We start from the raw sequence: 24,670 nt of genomic DNA on the forward strand, positions 1-24,670 counted from the left end.
TAAGAACTTTATTGGCATGATAAAATACATGCCAAAGTATAAATATTGCCAAAGTATAAAACATGACATCCATATTTTAAATGCATCAATGTAAATACAAGTCTACAGTGCATGGATAGATATGTCCCTGTACATACACTATCCTTCAATGCGGTGGGATTCCCCTGAACGTCACGCGTCAAGTAGCCGGTGGGATTCCCTCCACGTCACGCGTCAAGTAGCCCGTGGGATTCCCCCTACGTCACGCGTCAGGTAAACCACAGGATTCCCATCACGTCACGTCTCGTGGTCAGACGGACCGCGACCCCCTGATTACGTCACGCCGTCAGGGAGATCGCGAGCCCCTTTGTAAGTTTCGCCGTGAGCTCGATGTGCCGGCGTCAGGTGGAGACGGGGGCCCTACGTCATGCCGTCAGATGGAGCGCAAGCCCGCCTACGTCATGCCGTCAGGTGGAGCGCGAATTCCGCCCTACGTGGGGATGTGGGGTGAGGGGGGGATAGGGAAGGTTGTGGGGAGAGGGGGAGCAAATGAGGAGGGAGGGAGGGAGCGGTGAGTGGGTGGAAGGAGGTTGGGCAGTGAGGGGTGCGGGCGGGCGGACAGGCCGGGTGGGAGGGAGGGATAGTGGGGCAGGAGGGGAGGGGGGTCTGGGGCAGGGCAGCAGGGAGGGGGCAGAGGAGAGAGCAAGGAAGGGGGCAGGGGGATGGGCACAGGGTCGTGGGGAGGGGCAGAGGGGATGATGAGGGTTGAGGACACGTGAGGCAGACGCAGAGGAGGAAGGGGATTTGAACTGGGGAGGGGGAAATAGGCAGGAGGGAGACATGGAGGGGGTTGGAGCTGGAAGACGGAGCCAGGCCAGGGGGTGCAAACAGCCCAAGAGGTCATCTACAGTGGCTTGCAAAAGTTTTCATACCCCTTGAACTTTTCCACATTTTGTCACGTTACAACCACAAACGTAAATGTATTTTATTGGGATTTTATGTGATAGACCAACACAAAGTGGTGCATAATTGTGAAGTGGAAGGAAAATAATACATGGTTTTCAAAAAATTTTACAAAAAAAAAACTGAAAAGTGTGGCGTGCAGAAGTATTCAGCCCCCCTGAGTCAATACTTTGTAGAACCACCTTTTGCTGCAATTACAGCTGCAAGTCTTTTGGGGTATGTCTCTACCAGCTTTGCACATCTGGAGAATGAAATTTTTGCCCATTCTTCTTTGCAAAATAGCTCAAGCTCAGTCAGATTGGATGGACAGCGTCTGTGAACAGCAATTTTCAAGTCTTGCCAGAGATTCTCAATTGGATTTAGGTCTGGACTTTGACTGGGCCATTCTAACACATGAATATGCTTTGATCTAAACCATTCGTGGCCTACCAGCGGGCTTGGAGCGCCGTTTCTTGGCGGGAACCACCCAGCACCTCGGCCTGCGTGGCGGCACTGCATTGGAGCGCTGGAGCGCTGGAGCGGAGCGGAGCGGAGCGGGCGATGCCTTGCCTGGGTCGCCGCGCTGGAGCTCTGGCGAGCTGGACCGCCGTGAGCAACATCTCCGGGCTGCGGGTTTGCGGAGCGGAGAGGCGGCGTGCGGAGAGACGGCGTGCGTAGAGGCCGCAAGGCGGCAGTGAGGAGAGCGGGCGCCGACTTTTTCATCTGGAGCCTAGGAGCGCCAAACCGGCGCGGCCTTGTCGGCTTCGGCAGCCGCGGGCTCCAACCAAGAAGCGGCCGTTCCAAGTGGCCCAGCCGCCGAAAGGACTCTCCCGACGCCGGGGCAAGACCACCCGGTGAGAACGGCCAGGGACATCGGGCCTCCGTAGAGGCAATTGCGGTGGCCCCAATAGGCCTGACTTTGGGGTGAACATGGGGTGGGGACTGGACATTGTGCCTTCCTCCACAGTGCTATCCACTGTGGGGGGATGATTTTTTTTTTGTCTAACTGTAGTCTTGTAGGTCTGTGTCCAAGATGGCTGCCGTGAAGGGAGAGTGGACGCTGGCACGAATTGGTTGCCGCTGCTCTCTCTTCACACTGTGTTTTTGATTTTCTGTTTTTGGATTGAATTCTGTTTTTAATTTGTGTCATTGTGATGTCTTTAATTACTTGTTTTACTCCGATTATATGTTTTTATTCCGATTACTATGTAAGGTGTCCTTGAGATTTTGTATGAAAGGCGCCCATTAAATATAAAATTTATTATTATTATTATTCCATTGTAGCTCTGGCTGTATGTTTAGGGTCGTTGTCCTGCTGGAAGGTGAACCTCCGCCCCAGTCTCAAGTCTTTTGCAGACTCTAACAGGTTTACTTCCAAGATTGCCCTGTATTTGGCTCCATCCATCTTCCCATCAACTCTGACCAGCTTCCCTGTCCCTGCTGAAGAAAAGCATCCCCACAGCATGATGCTGCCACCACCATGTTTCACAGTGGGGATGGTGTGTTCAGGGTGATATGCAGTGTTAGTTTTCCGCCACACATAGCATTTTGCATTTAGGCCAAAAACTTCAATTTTGTTCTCATCTGACCAGAGCATGTTCCTCCACATGTTTGCTGTGTCCCCCACATGGCTTGTGCCAAACTGCAAACAGGACTTCTTATGGCTTTTTTTCAACAATGGCTTTCTTCTTGCCACTCTTTCATAAAGGCCCGATTCGTGAAGTGCACGACTAATAGTTGTCCTCTGGACAGATTCTCCCACCTGAGCTGTGGATCTCTGCAGCTCCTCCAGAAAAAACATGGGCCTCTTGGCTGCTTCTCTGATCAATGCTCTACTTGCCCGGCCTGTCAGTTTAGGTGAACGGCCATGTCTTGTTAGGTTTGCAGTTGTGCCATACTCTTTCCATTTTTGGATGATGGATTGAACAGTGCTCCGTGAGATGTTCAAAGCTTGGGATATTTTTTTATAACCTAACCCTGCTTTAAACATCTCCACAACTTTATCCCTGACCTGTCTGGTGTGTTCCTTGGGCTTCATGGTGCTGTTTGTTCACTAATGTTCTCTAACAAACCTCTGAGGCCTTCACAGAACAGCTGTATTTATACTGAGATTAGATTACACACAAGTGGACTCTATCTACTAATTAGGTGACTTCTGAAGGCAATTGGTTGCATTGGATTTTATTTAGGGGTATCAGAGTAAAGGGGGCTGAATACTTTTGCACGCCACACTTTTCGGTTTTTTATTTGTAAAAACATTTGAAAACCATTTATCATTTTCCTTCCACTTGACAATTATGCGCCACTTTGTGTTGATCTATCACATAAAATCCCAATAAAATACATTTACGTTTGTGGTTGTAACGTGACAAAATATGGAAAAGTTCAAGGGGTATGAAAACTTTTGCAAGCCACTGTATGTCTGGTTCACGCTGCAGCGTCCTGTCTCAGTGTACTAGACCTCGAGGAGACCACCCCTGCTGGGATATGTACAGTTGTGGTCACCCTGCTACAGGAAGGGTGTCAGTAAACTGGAAAAGATGCCACATTGATTACCAGGATTGGAGGGTTTGAGTGAGAAGCAGAGGCTGGATAGGATGGGATTGATTTCCATGGAGCAAAGGAGCTAATGGGATGACCTTATGTAGGTTTATAAAATCACAAGAGGGGAATGTGAGAGGGAAAATTAATGCTGACTTGCGGTGCTGCATGGCTCCATTTTATTCCAACATTCATTAAAGTTCTAACAGTCAAATTTTATTTCCCCGTCGTACACCTGACTGATGTCACATTTGTTACAGTTGGCAGATGGACTGAAAACACTGGGCTCTACATGTCAGAGACAGAGGCAAGGTCTGTGAAAGGCCACAGGGAATCTTTGAGCAACAAATGCAAGGAAGGCTGAGGTGAGAGAGGGACCTGGGACTGGAAGGGGGTGTATATTTTGTTTTGCCTTACTCATTAAAATCTCACCTCCTCCCTTATCTCCTCCAGACCTGGCTGCTGAGACCCTCTGCTCTAGAATCACATCCCAAAGCACTCTGCCCCTTTAAACCATAACACAAAAGGGACAAGAGTAAGAGTAGGCCATCTGTCTCCTCACACTGTAATTTAATATGACCATGGCCAATTTACTCCACACCACAACTCTTCTTCTGTGCCAACTGCATGCAGCTTTCCATTCCCTATCTTTGAAAAACTGATCTATGACTTCTATCACCAACAATCTAACCTCCAGAATTCCAGTGTCACCATGCTCTCCCTGAATGTGACTGAACAATTATGGTGTTATTACCATAGTCTACAAATTCACTAACAATGTTAACGACACTGTCATCCACATTGTTAATGTAGCTAACAAACAACAGTGGACACAGCACCGGCATCTGGATCACTCCACTAGTCACAGGCCTCCAATGAGAAAAACTGTGCTACAAAACTACCCATTGACTCCTTCCTCCAAGCCAATCTTGAATCCAATTGTGTAGCTTGTCTTGGATTCCATGTGATCTAACCTTCCACACTAGCCTACCATATGGCAACTTGTCAATGGTCTTGTGAAGTCCATATAAACTGCCCTGCTCACTGGCTATCTCTAATCAGACCTACAGTCATACTGCATGGAACAGGCTCTCCTGCCCAACTAGCCTGTACAGACCAGATTTCCTATCTACGCTAGTTTCACCTGCCTGTATGTGGCCCATATCCCTGGGAGCCTTTCCTATCCAAGTACCTGTCCAAATGTCTGTTCAATGTTCAAAGGACTGTTTATTGTCACATGTACCAATTAAGGTCCAGTCAAACTCATATTACCATACAGCCATACTAAAAAAAAGCAACAAGACACAGCTACATAAAAATTAACATGAACATCCACCACAGCGGATTTCCCACTCTCCTCACTATAATGGAAGGCAATAAAGTTTAATCTTCTTCATCTTTATTATCCCGTGGTCGGGGCGATCGAAGCTTAAACTACCTCCTCGAGCAGCTTGTTCTATTTACCTACCCTCTGTGTGAAAATGCTGCCCTCAGAATTCTATTCAATCTTTTCCCTTTCACATTAAACTTAAGTCCTCTTGTTCCTGATTTCCCTTCTTAAGGTAAAAGTTCACGATACACGAGTAGAATTAGACCATTTGGCCCATTGAGACCACTCCGCCATTCAATCATGGCTGATCTCTGCCTCCTAATTCCATTTTCCTGCCTTCACCCTATAACCCTTGACACCTGTTCTAATCAAGGATTTGTCTATCTCTGCCTTAAAAATACCCACTGCCAGCCTCCACAGCCCTCTGTGGCAATGAGTTCCACAGATTAACTACCCTTTGACTAAAGAAGTTCCTCCTCACCTCGTATCTAAACAAGTGCCCTTTAATTCTGTGACTATAACCACTGGTCCTAACCTTTCCAACTGGTGGAAACATCCTTTCCACATCCACTCTATTTATGCCTTTCAGGATTCTGTAAGTTTCAATGAGGTCCCCCCTCAACTTTCTAAACTCCGGCGAATAGAGGCCCAGTGCTGTCAAATGCTCAGACTGTATGGACGATAATATCTACAACTTCATGTGATCACCCCTTAGCCTCCTGAGCTCAAAGGAATAAAGCCCTAGCCTGCTCGACTGCCCCAAGAGCTCAGGCCCTCATGTCCTGGCAATATTCTCATCGATCTTCTTTGCATTCTTTCCAGCTTAACGATATCCTTCCTCTAACAGGCTGACCAAAACTGAACACAATACTTCAAATTTGGCCTCACCAACATCTTGTACAACTGTTAACATAACATCCCAACTTTTATACTCAAATCTTTGACTGATGAAGGCTAATGTGCCTAAAGGCTTCTTGACCACAAGATCTATCTGTGAGGCCACTTTCAGGGAACTGTGCATCTGCACTTTCAATATCCCTCTGCTCGACAACACTCCCCAGGGCCTTGTCATTCACTGTGAAGATGCTACCATGGTTTGACTTTCTAAAATGCAATGCCTTGCACTTATCTGCATTAAATTCCATTAACCATTCCTCAACTGAATTACCCAGCTGATCAAGATCCTATTGTAAATTTTGGGAACCATCTTTGCTATCTACAATTTACCTACCACAGATGTTAGGCTTACTGGTCTATAGTTCCAAGGTTTTTCCTTGCAGCCCTTCTTAAATAGAGGCACAACATCAGCCACCCTCCACTCTTGCGGTACCTCACCCATGCCGAATTATGATTCGTTTATCTCAGCAATCCTGCAATTCTTCTCAAGCTACCAACAGTATCCTCTGATATATCTGATCATGTTCATGAGATTTATGTACTTTCAATTACCTTGGAACATCCAGCACCTCTTCGACCATATTACAGACTTGTCCTAATCGAGGATCTTGCCCATCTCCTGCTTCACACAGAGATAAACATTTTGGTTTCTGGAGGACCCTATTCACTCTCTACCCTCTTTATCTTAATGTACATAAAAGCTATCTGGATTTTCCTTAATATTATTTCCATATTTTTTGCCATCCTGTTTTTCCCGAATCTTCTCAGAAGCCTGTGTTCTATGCTTCCTTTTTCCAGACCAAAGGCTCAATTTCTCTGATCATGCAGGCTTCCTTACTCCCACCTGCCTTGCCCTTTGCTCGAATTGGAACATGCATGCTCTGAGCTCATGCCATCACATTTTTAAAAGCATCCCATTTTCCGGATGTTCCTTTGCCTGCAAACAAACTACTCCAAGAGAAACAAAGAGTAGGGATTAACGGGTCCCTTTCAGAATGGCAGGCAGTGACTAGTGGGGTACCGCAAGGCTCAGTGCTGGGACCGCAGCTATTTACAATATACATCAATGATTTGTAGGAAGGGATTCAAAGTAACATTAGCAAATTTGCAGATGACACAAAGCTGGGTGGCAGTTTGATCTGTGAGGAGGATGCTATGAGAATGCAGGGTGACTTCGACAGGTTGGGGGAGTGGGCAGATGCATGGCAGATGAAGTTTAATGCAGATAAATGTGAGGTTATCCACTTTGGTAGCAAAAACAGGAAGGCAGATTACTATCAAAATGGCATCAAGTTGGGAAAAGGGGAAGTACAACGGGATCTGGGGGTCCTTATACATCAGTCTATGAAAGTAAGCATGCAGGTACAGCAGGCAGTGAAGAAAACGAATGGCGTATTGGCCTTTATAACAAGATGAATCGAATATAGGAGCAAAGAGCTTCTTTTGCAGTTGTACAGAGTCCTAGTGAGACCACACCTGGAGTATTGTGTGCAGTTTTGGTCCCCTAATTTGAGGAAGGACATTCTTGCTAATGTGGGAGTACAGCGTAGGTTTACAAGATTAATTCCCGGGATGGCGGGACTGCCATATGCTGAGAGAATGGAGCAGCTGGGCTTATACACTCTGGACTTTAGAAGGATGAGAGGGGTTCTCATTGAAACATATAGATTATTAAGGGTTTGGACACGCTACAGGCAGGAAATATGTTCCCGATATTGGGGGAGTCCAGAACCAGGGCCACAGTTTAAGAATAGGGAGTAAGCAATTTAGAATGGAGCCAAAGAAACACTTTTTCTCACAGAGAGTGGTGAGTCTGTGGAATTCTCTGCCCCAGAGGGCAATGGAGGCAGGTTCTCTGAATGCTTTCAAGAGAGACCTAGATAGTACTCTTAAAACTAGCGGAGACAGGGTATATGGGGAGAAGGCAGGAACAGGGTACTGATTGGGGATAATCAGCCATGATCACATTGAATGGCGGTGCTGGCCCGAAGGGCTGAATGGCCTACTCCTGCACCTATTGTCTATTGTCCAATCAACTTGAGAATGTTCCTATCTTATACCATCAAAGTTACACTAGTCCCAATTTAGAATTTTAACTTGTTGGGCCCACCCTTCCTTTATCCACAACTATTTTAAAGCTAACTAGACCAAATGCAGACCCGTTGGGTCTGTTTCCCCAACGGCGTTTGCGGGGGGGGGGGGGGAGGGTGGGGCTGCGGCTTCACACTAACCTTAACCACCCCCCAAACACACAAGTGGTGGAGGGGGGGGGGGTGAGAAGAGGGGAGGGAGGGGAGAGGAGGAGGAGGAAACGGGACCGATTTGGGAGAGAAAGGAGAGCGGGGTAGGGGGTGAGAGAGGGGGATGGGGAGAGCGATGTGGTGTAGGGGGGGGGGAGAGGGGGGAAGAGGGAGGGAGGGGGAGAGGGGTGGAGGGAGAGAGAGGAAAGAGTGGGGAGGGAGAGTGAAGGGGGAGAGAAGTGGAAGAGTGGGGACGGAAGTGGAGAGGGGTAGGGGGAGTGATGGAAGAGGGATAGGGGGAAGGGGGCGGGGGTAGAGAGGGAAGGGGGTGGGGTAGAGTGGGAAGGGGTGGGGGAGAGAGGGATGGGAGAGGGAGAGGGGTGAGGAGAGGGAGAGGGGGAGGAGAGAAGGGGGAGAGAAGTGGAAGAGTGGGGAGGGAGGTAGGGGTAGAGTGGTAGCGGGATGGAAGGGGGTGGGGTAGAGGGGGAAGGGGGGTGAGGGAGAGAAGGATGGGTGGGAGAAGGAGCGGGGTGAGGAGAGGGAAACATAGAAACATAGAAATTAAGTGCAGGAGTAGGCCATTCGGTCCTTTGAGCCTGCGCCACCATTCAATATGATCATGGATGATCATCCAACTCAGTATCCTGTACCTGCCTTCTCTCCATACCCTCTTATCCCTTTAGCCACAAGGGCCACATCTAACTCCCTCTTAAATATAGCCAATGAACTGGCCTCAACTACCTTATGTGCCAGTGAATTCCAGAGATTCACCATTCTCTGTGTGAAAAATGTTTTTCTCATCTCGGTCCTAAAAGATTTACCTCTTATCCTTAAACTGTGACCCCTTGTACTGGACTTCCCCAACATCTGGAAAAATCTTCCTGCATTTAGCCTGTCCAACCCCTTAAGAATTTTGTGAGTTTCTATAAGATCCCCGCTAAATCTTCAAAATTCTAGCGAGTACAAGCCGAGTCTATCCAGTCTTTATTCATATGAAAGTCCTGACATCCCAGGAATCAGTCTGGTGAACCTTCTCTGTACTCCCTCTATGGCAACAATGCCTTTGAACCTTGGGCATTGTGACATCACACAATGGAACGTTCACCATGGGCTGGGCCTCCTGCAAAGGCATATGTAAATGAATCCATTCCGATTGGACATATGTGAGCATCAGGCATTGTGACATCACACGATGGAACGTTCACCAGGGGCTGGGGCTGCTGCTGCTTCTATGGGTGAGAAGCCAGTTTATTTTTGAAATATTGGGGGGAAGGATTTGATTAAAAACGTGTACTTAAACACGACGAAATGTAATGAGGAGCGGATACTTAGAAAGAAAAGTGAAATCTCTACCGAAATGGAAAATATGTCGGCGATTCTGCGTCTGGTTTCGGAGTTGCAGTAAATCAAAGGAAGAAAGGCGGCCGGCAGCCGTTCATGTAAATAGATCCATTCCGATTGGACATCTGCGAGTATTGGGCATTGTGACATCACACGATGGAACGAATCAAAAGGAAGAAAGGCAGCCGGCAGCTCAGGAAGGCACCTTGGACAATAGGATGAGTTGGCTTGAAGGGACTGTCTCCATGCTGCTTATCTGCAACATGATTTAAACTCCCTATCAATTCCACTCTCCCCTTTCACAACATTCCTTAATTCTACTATGAATTGTATACTCAACAAATTATCATCTGCAGTTCTTGGAACAGAGGATTTCACAACCTTGTTTGAAAAAATCTCTCCTGTCATCATTCCCAAATACTCTACCTCAAGTGTAGACTATGAGCTCTTTTAAAATATCATACATACCAGTTAGATAATCCCTTGTTTTATAATTCCAGAGATTAATCTGCTTTCTGATAGTTTGAATACAGCACACTAATTAAATGCCCTTATGCTGATAGTGACATACACAAAATGTAGCAGCTTTGCAAGCATAATTTCCTTTTCATAAATACATATTAACCAAGCCCCGTTTTGTTGTTGTTATTTTAAATGCCCTTCTACTACTTCATTAATAATAAATTATAGCCTTTTCCATGTTATTGAAGTCAGGTTAACTGGCCCGTAGTTCTCTTTTTTAATTCTCCCTTTTATAAAATATTGAATTTACAGCAGTTGCCTTCCAGTCTGCAGCTTCTATGAAATTTGGAAAGATAACGACTAATACATCCTCTCTCTCCATCGCTGCCGCCATCAAAACGCTGCAATGTAGATCGACGGGTCTCGCACATTTATCACGTGAACCACATTTGTTTCTCGATAAGACTAATTTTTCACTAATAGTACTTTATTTGAGTATCTCATTCTCTACAAATGTTTAGGGAGGAAAACCAAAGCTTTTTATCAGAATTTGAAAGTCTGACTGTTCTAAATTGCAAACCTATTCACATTATATCTCTGAAGGTACCCAAAGAAGTTGGTTCAGACTTACTCTGTGTTCCCTAATCAAGATGAGATGAGTGATGTCGTTGTGCAGCCTTATAATTCGCTGTTACCACTGAAGAGACTAACTCAAAATGCAGACTGTGTGGTGTGTAACTTCAAGTGGAATGTTTCAACTTGTGGCAAGCTGTGGAATGGTTTGCTGTTTTGAACTGAGCTCTGAGCTGCTGTTTTGTGTTTTCAAAGGTTGTTCTTGACAACACAGCACTAAACCGGATTGCAACAAACAGGCTTCATATTCAGAACCCTTCCTTTTCTCAGATCAACCAGTTGGTAAGTAAATAACTAGATCAGAGATCTACAAAGCATTGCTTATTGGACATAGATTTGGGAGGTTAATTGAAGAAAAAAGAAGAGGTGGTGCAAAAATAATTTAATCGGGCAGGATGTTCATTTAAATATCAAAACTGACTATAGGAACTCATTCATGTTATTCCTGCAGACACATGATTCCTCGTGTCATAACAAGTAAACTACATGTGCTGATTTATACCAAAGAAAACAAAATGCTGCATTAACTCAGTGAGCCAGGTAGCATACTCACACTGCTCTGATTTGTCCCTTTCATTTGCAGCATCAAAAGTCACCATCTCTTACAATGTAGCACGCCGTGACCTTTGGTGGTTCTGCAGCCCTTGCACTGTCTGCCACTTCCCCCCAGTCCTGAATAGTCATTATGTCCCAGATAGAACAATGACATTCTTACTTGCTGCAGCACAACAGAATATATAAACATAGTACACTAAACAATATAATAAACGAGAGAAAAAAAAGTTCAGTGTATGTATACGTACACATGATCACAAATACATGCACACACACATATATATACATATATACATACATATAGTGCCCTCCAAAATGTTTGGGACAAAGACCCATCATTTATTTATTTGCCTCTGTACTCCACAATTTGAGATTTGTAATAGAAAAAATCAAGTGTGGTTAAAGTGCGCATTGTCAGATTTTATTAAAGGGCATTTTTATACATTTTCACCATGTAGAAATTACAGCTGTGTTTATACAATGTCCCTCCATGACAGGCGATGCTGGCTCGAAGAGCCGAATGAATGGCTTACTCCTGCACCTATTGTCTATTGTCTATTGCTATTGTTACTGCTGCCACCCACCGACTTTCCCAGCTTAACGTTTCGGCTGCTGGCCATTTGGGTCAGAAGAAAAAGTAATCGGAAGCACGGCTAACACATTAGTTCTTTGGCATTATAATGTGGGAAGCACAGCTCGGGGAAGGGGCTCTCATGGAGGGCAAAACACTGCAGAGGGAGAGACGAAAGAAGGAGATGTCAGGCAAGCTGATTCAATGTGATGCTTGCAGTATGTGGGAGGTCAAGGACACCGCTGGTGCCTCTGGCTGCTACAAATGCGAGAAGTGCATCCAGGTAGAGCTCCTGAAGGGCCGTGTTGGGGAACTGGAGAAGCAAGTGGATGACCTCCGGTTCGTCCGAGAAACGGAGTCGTTCCTCGACAAGTCCTGCAGTACGATTGTTACACCTAAGGTACTGGAAGAGAGAAGGTGGGAGACAGTGAGAACGGGAGGGAAGCATGGAATGCCAACGTCCCCGGGGGTTGTACCTCTTGTGAACAGGTTCACCCACTTAGAAGCTGTCGGGACAGAAGAGGTGTTTACACTGGGCGGCGGACTGGCTTGTGATGCGAATAGGGCTGTTGAGCCAAAACCAAAAAGGCCTAAGGCAGGCAACGCCATTGTAGTAGGGGACTCCATTGTGAGAGGTACGGACAGGGGTTTCTGCGGCAACAGACGGGATGCGAGGATGGTGTGCTGCCTTCCTGGTGCCAGGATCCAGGATGTCACGGACAGAGTGCAGAAAATCCTCAAGGGCGAAGGTGAACATCCGGAAGTGGTAGTGCATGTCGGCACAAACGATGTCGGAAAGAAGGGGATGAATATTCTGCAGCGTGACTTTAGAGAGCTCGGAAAAATGCTGAAAAACAGGACCTCCAGGGTTGTTATCTCCGGTTTGCTTCCAGTTCCTCGTGCTGGCGAGAGCAGGAACAGGGAGATACGGGACCTGAACGTGTGGCTGAGGAACTGGTGCGCGGGGCAGGGATTTAGTTTCTTAGATCACTGGGATCTGTTTTGGGGTAAGGGGGAACTGTACAAAAGGGACGGATTGCATCTTAACAGGTGTGGGACCAGCATTCTGGCAGGCAGGTTTGCCACTGCTACACGGGTGGTTTTAAACTGAATAAGGGGGGTGGGGTGTCGAATGGGCTAGTGGGGGATGGAGTTAAAGGGAAAGGGTTTCTTAAAGGTGTGAGCGTAGAGACAGAGGGGTGTAAAATGAGGGTAGAAGCAATAGGTAGCAAGGTGAAAAGTAAAAGTGGCAGGCCGGAAAATCCAGGGCAAAAATCAAAAAGGGCCACTTTTCAACAAAATTGTATAAGGGGTAAGAGTGTTGTAAAAACAAGCCTGAAGGCTTTGTGTCTCAATGCAAGGAGCATTCGTAATAAGGTGGATGAGTTGAATGTGCAGATAGCTATTAATGACTATGATATAGTTGGGATCACGGAGACATGGCTCCAGGGTGACCAAGGCTGGGAGCTGAACATCCAGGGATATTCAATATTCAGGAGGGATAGAGAGAAAGGAAAAGGAGGTGGGGTAGCGTTGCTGATTAGAGAGGAGATTAACGCAATGGAAAGGAAGGACATTAGTTTGCAGGATGTGGAATCGGTATGGGTAGAGCTGCGAAACACTAAGGGGCAGAAAACGCTGGTGGGTGTTGTGTACAGGCCACCTAACAGTAGTAGTGAAGTTGGAGATGGTATCAAACAGGAAATTAGAAATGCGTGCGACAAAGGCAAAACCGTTATAATGGGTGACTTCAATCTACATATAGATTGGGTGAATCAAATTGGCAGGGGTGCTGAGGAAGAGGATTTCTTGGAATGAATGCGGGATAGTTATCTAAATCAACATGTAGAGGAACCAACGAGAGAGCAGGCTATTTTAGACTGGGTATTGAGTAATGAGGAAGGGTTAGTTAGCAGTCTTGTTGTACGTGCCGCCTTGGGCAAGAGTGACCATAATATGGTTGAGTTCTTCATTAGAATGGAGAGTGACATTGTTAATTCAGAAACAATGGTTCTGAACTTAAAGAAAGGTAACTTTGAGGCTATGAGACGTGAATTGGCCAAGATTGACTGGCAATTAATTCTAAAAGGGTCGACGGTGGATATGCAATGGAAGACATTTAAAGACTGCATGGATGAACTACAAAAATTGTTCATCCCAGTTTGGCAAAATAATAAATCAGGGAAGGTAATGCATCCGTGGATAACAAGGGAAATCAGGGATAGTAACAAAGCGAAGGATGATGCGTACAAATTAGCCAGAAAAAGCTGCATACCGGAGGACTGAGAGAAATTCAGAGACCAGCAGAGGAGGACAAAGGGCTTAATTAGGAATGGAAAAATAGATTATGAAAGAAAACTGGCAGGGAACATAAAAACTGACTGCAAAAGTTTTTATAGATATGTGAAAAGAAAGAGATTAGTTAAAACAAATGTAGGTCCCTTGCAGTCAGAAACAGGTGAGTTGATCATGGGGAACAAGGATATGGCGGACCAATTGAATAACTACTTTGGTTCCGTCTTCACTAAGGAAGATATAAATAATCTGCCGGAAATAGCAGGGGACCGCGGGTCAAAGGAGTTGGAGGAATTGAGTGAAATCCAGGTTAGCCGGGAAGTGGTGTTGGGTAAATTGAATGGATTAAAGGCCGATAAATCCCCAGGGCCAGATAGGAGCATCCCAGAGTACTTAAGGAAGTAGCTCCAGAAATAGTGGATGCATTAGTAATAATCTTTCAAAACTCTTTAGATTCTGGAGTAGTTCCTGAGGATTGGCGGGTAGCAAACGTAACCCCACTTTTTAAGAAGGGAGGGAGAGAGAAAACGGGGAATTACAGACCAGTTAGTCTAACATCGGTAGTGGGGAAACTGCTAGAGTCAGTTATTAAAGATGGGATAGCAGCACATTTGGAAAGTGGTGAAATAATTGGACAAAGTCAGCATGGATTTACGAAAGGTAAATCATGTCTGACGAATCTTATAGAATTTTTCGAGGATGTAACTAGTAGCGTGGATAGGGGAGAACCAGTGGATGTGGTGTATCTGGACTTCCAGAAGGCTTTCGATAAGGTCCCACATAAGAGATTAGTATACAAACTTAAAGCACACGGCATTGGGGGTTCAGTATTGATGTGGATAGAGAACTGACTGGCAAACAGGAAGCAAAGAGTAGGAGTAAACGGGTCCTTTTCACAATGGCAGGCAGTGACTAGTGGGGTACCGCAAGGCTCAGTGCTGGGACCCCAGCTATTTACAATATATATTAATGATCTGGATGAGGGAATTGAAGGCAATATCTCCAAGTTTGCGGATGACACTAAGCTGGGGGGCAGTGTTAGCTGTGAGGAGGATGCTAGGAGACTGCAAGGTGACTTGGATAGGCTGGGTGAGTGGGCAAATGTTTGGCAGATGCAGTATAATGTAGATAAATGTGAGGTTATCCATTTTGGTGGCAAAAACAGGAAAGCAGACTATTATCTAAATGGTGGCCGACTAGGAAAAGGGGAGATGCAGCGAGACCTGGGTGTCATGGTACACCAGTCATTGAAAGTGGGCATGCAGGTGCAGCAGGCAGTGAAGAAAGCGAATGGTATGTTTGCTTTCATAGCAAAAGGATTTGAGTATAGGAGCAGGGAGGTTCTACTGCAGTTGTACAGGGTCTTGGTGAGACCACACCTGGAGTATTGCGTACAGTTTTGGTCTCCAAATCTGAGGAAGGACATTATTGCCATAGAGGGAGTGCAGAGAAGGTTCACCAGACTGATTCCTGGGATGTCAGGACTGTCTTATGAAGAAAGACTGGATAGACTTGGTTTATACTCTCGAGAATTTAGGAGATTGAGACGGGATCTTATAGAAACTTATAAAATTCTTAAGGGGTTGGACAGGCTAGATGCAGGAAGATTGCTCCAGATGTTGGGGAAGTCCAGGACAAGGGGTCACAGCTTAAGGATCAGGGGGAAATCCTTTAAAACCGAGATGAGAAGAACTTTTTTCACACAGAGAGTGGTGACTCTCTGGAACTCTCTGCCACAGAGGGTAGTCGAGGCCAGTTCATTGGCTATATTTAAGAGGGAGTTAGATGTGGCCCTTGTGGCTAAGGGGATCAGAGGGTATGGAGAGAAGGCAGGTACGGGATACTGAGTTGGATGATCAGCCATGATCATATTGAATTGCGGTGCAGGCTCGAAAGGCCGAATGGCCTACTCCTGCACCTAATTTCTATGTTTCTATGTTTCTATGTAATCTAATGTTGAAATGCAGTTTTATGGGCAGCTGGAATTATCTTGCAGCCTTGATCTGATCAAGCTAATTATTGTTTTGGGTTTGTACTGATAAATTATGCTTCCATTTATTGCTTCCCAGCACCAAAGCTTTGATCAGCTTCTGTTTAGGTTTACTCACCTGGTGTGTTGATGAGTTTTAATGATAGAGGATATATTGATTTTAGCTGCAGTATGACTTTGTTTTGTGATTTGTTTTCATAGGTGTCCACAATCATGTCTGCAAGTACCACCACACTCCGGTACCCAGGCTATATGAATAATGATCTAATTGGACTGATTGCTTCCCTTATTCCCACTCCAAGGCTTCATTTTCTCATGACTGGCTATACTCCGCTTACGACAGATCAATCAGTACGTGGTGATTCGTGTTATGTCTTAAATTATGTTTTGATGTAACAACAATTAATTTGTTTGTCATGAAACATTGTAGTGGTTTGTATCTTCGAGGGCCAATGTGCTCCACTATTCTGAGAAGATCACTGGTTTAGAGTCGTAGAATCATACAGTGTGGAAACAAGCCCTTTGGCCCAACTTGCCCACACAAACCAATGTGTCCCATCTACACTAGTCCCACTTGCCTGCGTTTAGCCCACGTCCCTCTAAACCTGTCCTGTCCATGTGCCTGTCTAATTGCATCTTAAACATAGCGATAATCCCTGTCTCAACTACCTCCTCCAGAAGCTTGTTCCATACACCTACCTTTTGTGTGAAAAAGTGACCCCTCACATTCCTATAAAATCTTTCCCCCTTCATCTTAAACCGATGAGAACATGCAAACTCCACACAGACAGCACCCGAGGTCAGGATCGACCTTGAATCACTAGTGCTGCGAGGCAGCTGTTTTACCAGCTGTGCCACTGAGCTGGACTATTTCTGTGCTCATCCTACTTCTGATTAAGATGGTGGTCTGAGGGGCTTGTGCATACATTTATATAGGTTATGTTCAAGCAATCCTGATAGCAAATGGTAACCGTGTAAGCTATGACAATATCAGATTAGTGAATGGTCCTCCCATAAGATAGGGTGCAGTACTGATCTTCCAACCTATCTCATTGTGGACCTTGGAAATGTCATTGTAACTCTAACACCTGAATGCATGTACTCTGGTATTTGTGTTGCCTGTTGTCCTTGTTTATGTCTTGCTAGTACTAATATGACTTGATCAGATAGTGCGCAAACATAGCAGTCCACTGTATCTCAATATACCGTGCCCTCCATAATACATAGATACATAGAAAATAGGTGCAGGAGTAGGCCATTCGGCCCTTCGAGCCTGCACCGCCATTCAATATGATCATGGCTGATCATCCAACTCAGTATCCCGTACCTGCCTTTTCTCCATACCCCCTGATCCCTTTAGCCACAAGGGCCACATCTAACTCCCTCTTAAATATAGCCAATCAACTGGCCTCAACTAAATGAACTGGCCTCAACTACCTTCTGTGGCAGAGAGTTACAGAGATTCGCCACTCTCTGTGTGAAAAATGTTTTTCTCATCTCGGTCTTAAAGGATTTCCCCCTTATCCTTAAGCTGTGACCCCTTGTCCTGGACTTCCCCAACATCGGGAACAATCTTCCTGCATCTAGCCTGTCCAACCCCTTAAGAATGTTGTAAGTTTCTATAAGATCCCCCCTCAATCTCCTACATTCTAACGAATATAAGCTGAGTCTATCCAGTCTTTCTTCATATGAAAGTCCTGACATCCCAGGAATCAGTCTGGTGAACCTTCTCTGCACTCCCTCTATGGCAATAATGTCCTTAATCAGATTTGGAGACCAAAACTGTACGCAATACTCCAGGTGTGGTCTCACCAAGACCCTGTACAACTGCAGTAGAACCTCCCTGCTCCTATACTCAAATCCTTTTGCTATGAATGCTAACATACCATTCGCTTTCTTCACTGCCTGCTGCACCTGCATGCCTACTTTTCCATCTCCCCTTTTCCTAATAATGTTTGGGATAAAGACCCATCATTTATTTATTTGCCCCTATACTCCACAATTTGAGATTTGTAATTGAAAAAATCACATGTGGTTTAAGTGCACATTGTCAGATTTTAATAAAGGCCATTTTTATACATTTTGGTTTCACCATATATAAATTACAGCAGTGTTTATACATAGTCCCCCCATTTCAGGGCACCATAATGTTTGGGACACAGCAATGTCATGTAAATGAAAGTAGTCATGTTTAGTATTTTGTTGCATATCCTTTGCATGCAATGACTGCTTGAAGTCTGCGATACATGGACATCACCAGTTGCTGGGTGTCTTCTCTGGTGATGCTCTGCCAGGCCTGTATTGCAGCCATCTTTAGCTCATGCTTGTTTTGGGGGCTAGTACCCTTCAGTTTTCTCTTCAGCATATAAAAGGCATGCTCAAATGGGTTCAGATCGGGTGATTGACGGCCACTCAAGAATTGACAATTTTTTAGCTTTGAAAAATTCCTTTGATACTTTAGCAGTATGTTCGAGATCATTGTCTTGCTGTAGAATGAACCGCCGCCCAATGAGTTTTGAGGCATTTGTTTGAACATGAGCAGATAGGATGTGTCTATACACTTCAGAATTCATTATGCTACTACCATCAGCAGTTGTATCATCAATGAAGATAAGTGAGCCAGTACCTTCAGCAGCCAGTTTTCCCAGGCCATAACACCCCCACCACCGTGTTTCACAGATGAGGTGTTATGCTTTGGATCTTGGGCAGTTCCTTCTCTCCTCCATACTTCATTCTTGCCATCTCTCTGATAAGTTAATCTTCGTCGCATCTGTCCACAAGACCTTTTTCCAGAACTGTAGTTGCTCTTTTAAGTACTTCTTGGCAAACTGTAACATGACCATCCTATTTTTGTGGCTAACCAGTGGTTTCATCTTGCAGTGCAGCCTCTGTATTTCTGTTCACGAAGTCTTCTGCGGACAGTGGTCATTGATAAATCCACACCTGACTCCTGAAGAGTGGTTCTGATCTGTCGGACAGGTGTTTGGGGATTTTTCTTAATTATATAGAGAATTAATCTGTCATTAGCTGTGGAGGTCTTCCTTGGCCTGCCAGTCCCTTTGCGATTAGTGAGCTCACCAGTGCTCTCTTTCTTCTTAATGATGTTGCAAACAGTTGATTTTGGTAAGCCTAAGGTTTGCTTGATATCTCTAACAGTTGTCATCTTGTTTCTCAGTCTTATAATGGGTTATTTGACTTTCAGTGGTACAACTTTGGTCCTCATGTTGATAAACAGTAATAAAAGTTTCCAAATGTGATGGAAAGACTGGAGGAAAGACTCGGTGCTGAGAGCTCTCTATCTGCTTTAAGGAGGTATTTAAACACACCTGGGCAATTACAAACACCTGTGAAGCCTTATGTCCCAAACATTATGGTGCCCTGAAATGGGGGACTATGTTTAAACTCAGCTGTAATTTCTACACGGTGAAACCAAAATGTATAAAAATGGTCTTTTAATAAAATCTGACAATATGCATTTTAATCATGTGATTTTTTACAATTACAAATCTCAAATTGTGGTGTACAGAGGCAAATAAATAAATGATGGGTCTTTGTCCCAAACATTATGGAGGGGACTGTACATGACAATGATAAACCATCAAAAACCAATATCAGATATGTTTGCCTTATTTAATGAGAATCTAGTTAGTTTTGGCTCTAATTCTGTTCACTGATTCTATGCTACTTTTGTTCAAAGGGAGGGATAGATAATTACAACTCTCTAATTTTTAAAACTAGCGCATCTTTTGTCCTCAGGTGGCAAGTATACGTAAAACTACAGTCCTGGATGTCATGCGAAGACTGTTGCAACCAAAGAATGTGATGGTGTCCACTGGCAGAGACAGGCAAACTAACCACTGTTACATTGCCATCCTCAACATTATCCAAGGAGAAGTGGTCCCTACTCAGGTAAGAATATAGATTCAGGTTAGAACCACATTAAGGAAAGGATGAGTATGGATACTCTACACATCCATAAAGGCAACACTCAACCTCCTCTTGGCAAATGACTGAAATATCAGTGGGGGTACACTTTGAGAGCTGTGACCATAATTCTATTAATTTAAAAATAGTTGTGGAAAGAGGGTGCACTAATATATTAAATCTAAATTGGTGAAAGGCTGATTTTGATGGTATTAGACAGGAACTTGATTGATTGAGAAAGGCTGTTACCAGGTAAATGAAAGTAGGATCAGTTACTGAAATGTGCAAAGAAATGGCAGATACAGTTTACTCCAAGCAAGGTCTGATGAAGGGTCTCAATTTGAAACATCACCTATTCCTTTTCTCCAGAGATGCAGCCTAACTGCCAGCATTTTGTGTGTATCATCATTTTTTGCAAGCAAGTTGGTTGAATGTAAAAGAAAAGAATACAGATAATGGCAACACCTTTAATAACATTGACGTGCAGGGATCTCTGGACCCAAATCCATAACCCCCGCACCAAAAGTGGCACCATGAGAGGCTAGAGTGGTAAAGAAGGCATTGGTATGCTTGCCTTCATCGGTTCACAGATGACATGAAGACTGGTTATTGAGTTATTGAAGGTGTGAAAGCTAGTCGTGAGATATCGATGGCGATGACATGGGCTGAAAATGGCAGATAGTGTTTAATACAAATTAATATGGTGATTCAATTTGGGAGCACTAATGAGGTTAGGACACATACCATTAATAGGTCTTGGGGGTACTGAGGAACACGGAGACCTGAGATGCAGGTGAGCGATGTCAATAGGAATGCATATGGGATACTGCCCTTCATCAGTCAGGGCATTATATATGTCAGGAGGTGATGCTCTGATTTTACATCCAGTACTCCAGCTGAGATCTGATTAGTTCTGATCACCACATTACAGGAGGGTGCAGAGGAGATTCACCGGGATGTTACCTGGGGTAGTCGATCAGGGTGGGGGTCAGTGCACCTTTTAGTGCTGACCGATTCCTGGGCTGTCAGAGTGGCGATACTGGTTCACAATTAAGAACAGTTTCAAGGTCGGTGGGGGCGCTGCAAGCCGGCAGCCCTGCCAGCAACGTGTTGATTTTTTCAACGTTTCTTTATTTTTTAATGTGTCCTAATGTGTGTTTTTGGTGTCTCTCTGTGTGTCTTGTGTGGGGGGGGGGTAACCATTTTGGTCGCCTCCTCCACGGAGAGGCGACTTTTTCCATGTCGCCTCCCCCGTGGCCTAACATCGAGGATCAGTGCGGCCTTTCCCGGAGACGTGCCCGTGGCTTCAGCGGCGGGTGCAGCTCGGACTCTCGTCGAGGAGCGGGCGAGCCCTCACCGGGGCTTGCCAGAGGGGAGCACTCCGTTTACTGGCCTGCGGCAGCCTGAAGCCGTGGTCTGCGGAGCTCCAGCTGGCGGGCCGTCCGCAGCCTGGGATCCCTTGTTGGGGACCCGGGAGGAGAAGAAGCTCAGACCGCCGGCCCGCGGCCTACTTCTACCGCCAGCGCGGCGGGGACTTACCATCAGCAGTGGGGTCCCTCGCCGGGGATCCCTGGAGAGGAGCTCTGACTGCCGGCCCTGCGTTCTGCGGTGGTTCTGGCTGCAGCACGGCGGGGACTTTAAATCTTCGACCGCTAGCCTGCGGCCTACACCAACCTGAAGCCGCTGTTTCCGGTGGGGAAGCACCGATTCAGGCCTTACCTGGACTTTATCTGGACTTTAACTTGTCTAAACCTCTGGACGCCCGCAGCAATGGCTGCGGGGGTTGAGGTCCCGACCACGGGGGGGGGGGGGGGGAATGGAGGAGGACCGGCCAAATTTTATGCCTTCCACCACAGTGATGAATGCTGTGGTGGATGTTTGTGTTAAATGTTTTATTGTGTTTTTGTGTTTTCTTTTTTTAATTGTACTGCTGTTGGCAAATTCATTTCATTTGCACTTTATGTGCAAGTGACGAATACAACTGATATTGATATTGAGGTAGTGGTGATCAATTAGTTTCCTTATATGTAGAGGTAAAAATCTGTAAAAAAGAGTAGGAATTTTTTCTGATGCCTAGGCAATAATCATCAACTAACAGCAACAAGATGTTTCTCATCGTCTCGTGTCTGGTATTTACTGCACTGTAATTGCTTGTCACTTAGTAAGAGCAATCTAAAGAAAAGGGCGTAAGAAAGAACTGCAGATACTGGTTTAAATTGAAGGAGGACACAAAATGCTGGAGTAACTCAGCGGGTGAATCAGCATCTCTGGAGAGAAGGAATGGGCGAAGATTCGAGTCGAGACCCTTCTTCAACAGATGCAAAAGGATGACACGAAGCTGGGGGGCAGTGTTAGCTGTGAGGAGGATGCTAGGAGACTGCAAGGTGACTTGGATAGGCTGGGTGAGTGGGCAAATGCATGGTAGATGCAGTATAATGTGGATAAATGTGAGGTTATCCACTTTGGTAGCAAAAACAGACAAGTAGACTATTATCTGAATGGTGGCCGATTAGGAAAAGGGGAGATGCAACGAGACCTGGGTGTCATGGTACACCAGTCATTGAAAGTAGGCATGCAGGTGCAGCAGGCAGTGAAGAAAGCAAATTATGTTAACATTCATAGCAAAAGGATTTGAGTATAAGAGCAGGGAGGTTCTACTGCAGTTGTACAGGGTCTTGGTGAGACCACACCTGGAGTATTGCGTACAGTTTTGGTCTCCTAATCTGAGGAAAGACATTGATTGGATTCAATTTATTGTCATTGCACTTTTCAGTGCAACGAAATGGTTTAGCCTGCAGTCATAACATAGAATAAATTACAAACACACAACACAGTTTAAAGTCCCAAAGTAATTGTCTCTTCCCTCCTTGCTCTCCCTCTGCGCTGAGGCAATCCAAGCCTCCGATGTTGTGACCCATTCTTGCCATAGAGGGAGTACAGAGAAGGTTCACCAGACTGATTCCTGGGATAGCAGGACTTTCATATGAAGAAAGACTGGATAGACTCGGCTTGTACGCGCTTGAATTTAGAAGATTGAGGAGGGATCTTATAGAAACTTACAAAATTCTTAAGGGGTTGGACTGGCTAGATGCAGGAAGATTATTCCCGATGTTGGGGAAGTCCAGAACTAGGGGTCACAGTTTAAGGATAAGACGGAAGTCTTTTAGGACCGAGATTAGAAAATAATTTTTTTACAGAGAGTGGTGAATCTGTGGAATTCTCTGCCACAGAAGGTAGTTGAGGCCAGTTCATTGGCTATATTTAAGAGGGAGTTAGATGTGGCCCTTGTGGCTAAAGGGATCAGGGGGTATGGAGAGAAGGCAGGGATGGGATACTGAGTTGGATGATCAGCCATGATCATATCGAATGGCGGTGCAGGCTCGAAGGGCCGAATGACCTACGCTAGCACCTATTTTCTATGTTTCTACGTTTTCACTCTAAGCCACGTTCTTTATATAGGTCCATAAAAGTCTGCAAAGAATACGAGAGCGTAAATTGGCCAACTTCATACCGTGGGGACCAGCCAGTATTCAGGTGGCATTGTCACGGAAGTCTCCATACCTGCCATCAGTTCACCGTGTCAGTGGGCTTATGATGGCCAATCATACCAGCATCTCCTCAGTAAGTATCAATATCTTTGTGGTTGACACGTGACAGTTCTAATAGTTTGACTCTTATTGTCTGGCAATATGTTTATATTTATGTGATTAAATTGTTGATGTGCAGTGAAAAGTGAAATAAATGACTGAGTGTAAAGAACACTTTATAAACAAATTCTGTTCAACAAGATAGTAGCTGTTGCACCCACTGGTGCATTGGCTGAACTCACTGGTCACTTGCTGTTGGCAGAGCACCATTCCTTGCAGTGTGCTGCCAGGGGTGGAAAGTCCCAACAAATCAGCCATTCTGGCTTGCTTGACTCGGAATGGCCTTGAAACCTTTGAGGCCCTATCCCCATACTGTACTTTATCATGTATGTATACATTCAAAACAATGTTGACAAGAGTTCTAATCCTGCTGCCTCGAATTAGAGATTTGGTCGTGTTGCTCGTTTCTGGGTATGTCTGTTTCAAGAGACCATGAATGGATTGAATGTACATTCCAGCCAACAAGATTAGAACTGTTGACAAAAGTTTTGGTTGAATGTTATAAAGCACCATGTGAAACCTGCCCTGTATAAAATATTCAGTGTGAAAACACTGATTCATAGTATACCGGTCAAAGAATATTGAACATCCGAGAATTTAAAAAAGGAGTTTGACATTAAAGGGTTCCACACTAAAAAAACTGTGAAACCATTCTGCACCTTAATGTAACATGTGTTTGAGTTTATGGGATTATTAAGGGTTTTCTCTTCATCCCACAGTTGTTTGAAAGAACCAGCAGACAGTATGATAAACTCAGAAAAAGAGAAGCGTTCTTAGAACAATTTCGCAAAGAGGACATATTTAAGGAGAGTTTTGATGAACTGGATAATTCCCGGGAGATTGTCCAGCAGTTAATTGATGAATATCACGCTGCAACTCGCCCCGACTACATTTCCTGGGGTACACAGTAGCAATGACACAGACTGCTGCTTGCTGAGTGTTTACCGCTGCACATTCCATCATTATATGCTGATAAGTCGACTCTATTAACATTTCTGTTTATCCTTTGTGAAGTGACTAATTGGAATATGGTGAATATGCAGGATAGCCAGGCTTAGACCTGCAGGCTCCTGTGCGAAATGAACATCTTGGCTGAATATCTCCACCCTGTTCCTTCCCTAGACATGTTTTAAGGAAGATTCCAGGTGACAACTAGTGATGGAGACATTGATCAGAAAGTTTAGTTGTATGACTGTTCGTTCAGGTCAGTGATTCAGCAACATAACTGCACATTTGATTGTCATGTTGGTGTGAGCCTGGAGTCGCCCCAGTGAGTTGGTATATAGTGTGCAGTCAAACCCTTGTGGTAACAGGTCATTGACT

General features: G+C 45.1%; 1 protein-coding gene across 1 annotated transcript; it reads left to right on the plus strand.

Moving 5' to 3' along the window:
* Window positions 1–252: 252 nt before the first annotated feature.
* LOC116970164 (tubulin gamma-1 chain-like) lies at window positions 253–24,258 on the plus strand (the record flags this gene model as incomplete). Its single annotated transcript, XM_033016869.1, has 8 exons — window positions 253–486; window positions 3,360–3,447; window positions 10,336–10,462; window positions 10,561–10,647; window positions 15,978–16,127; window positions 19,533–19,685; window positions 23,160–23,321; window positions 24,067–24,258. Coding segments are annotated over 8 exons (1,193 nt in total), but the record flags the coding sequence as incomplete, so codon positions are not given.
* Window positions 24,259–24,670: the final 412 nt, after the last annotated feature.

The sequence above is a fragment of the Amblyraja radiata genome, unplaced genomic scaffold (genome assembly GCF_010909765.2).
Source record: "Amblyraja radiata isolate CabotCenter1 unplaced genomic scaffold, sAmbRad1.1.pri scaffold_592_ctg1, whole genome shotgun sequence".
In the NCBI taxonomy this organism is placed as follows: domain Eukaryota; kingdom Metazoa; phylum Chordata; class Chondrichthyes; order Rajiformes; family Rajidae; genus Amblyraja; species Amblyraja radiata.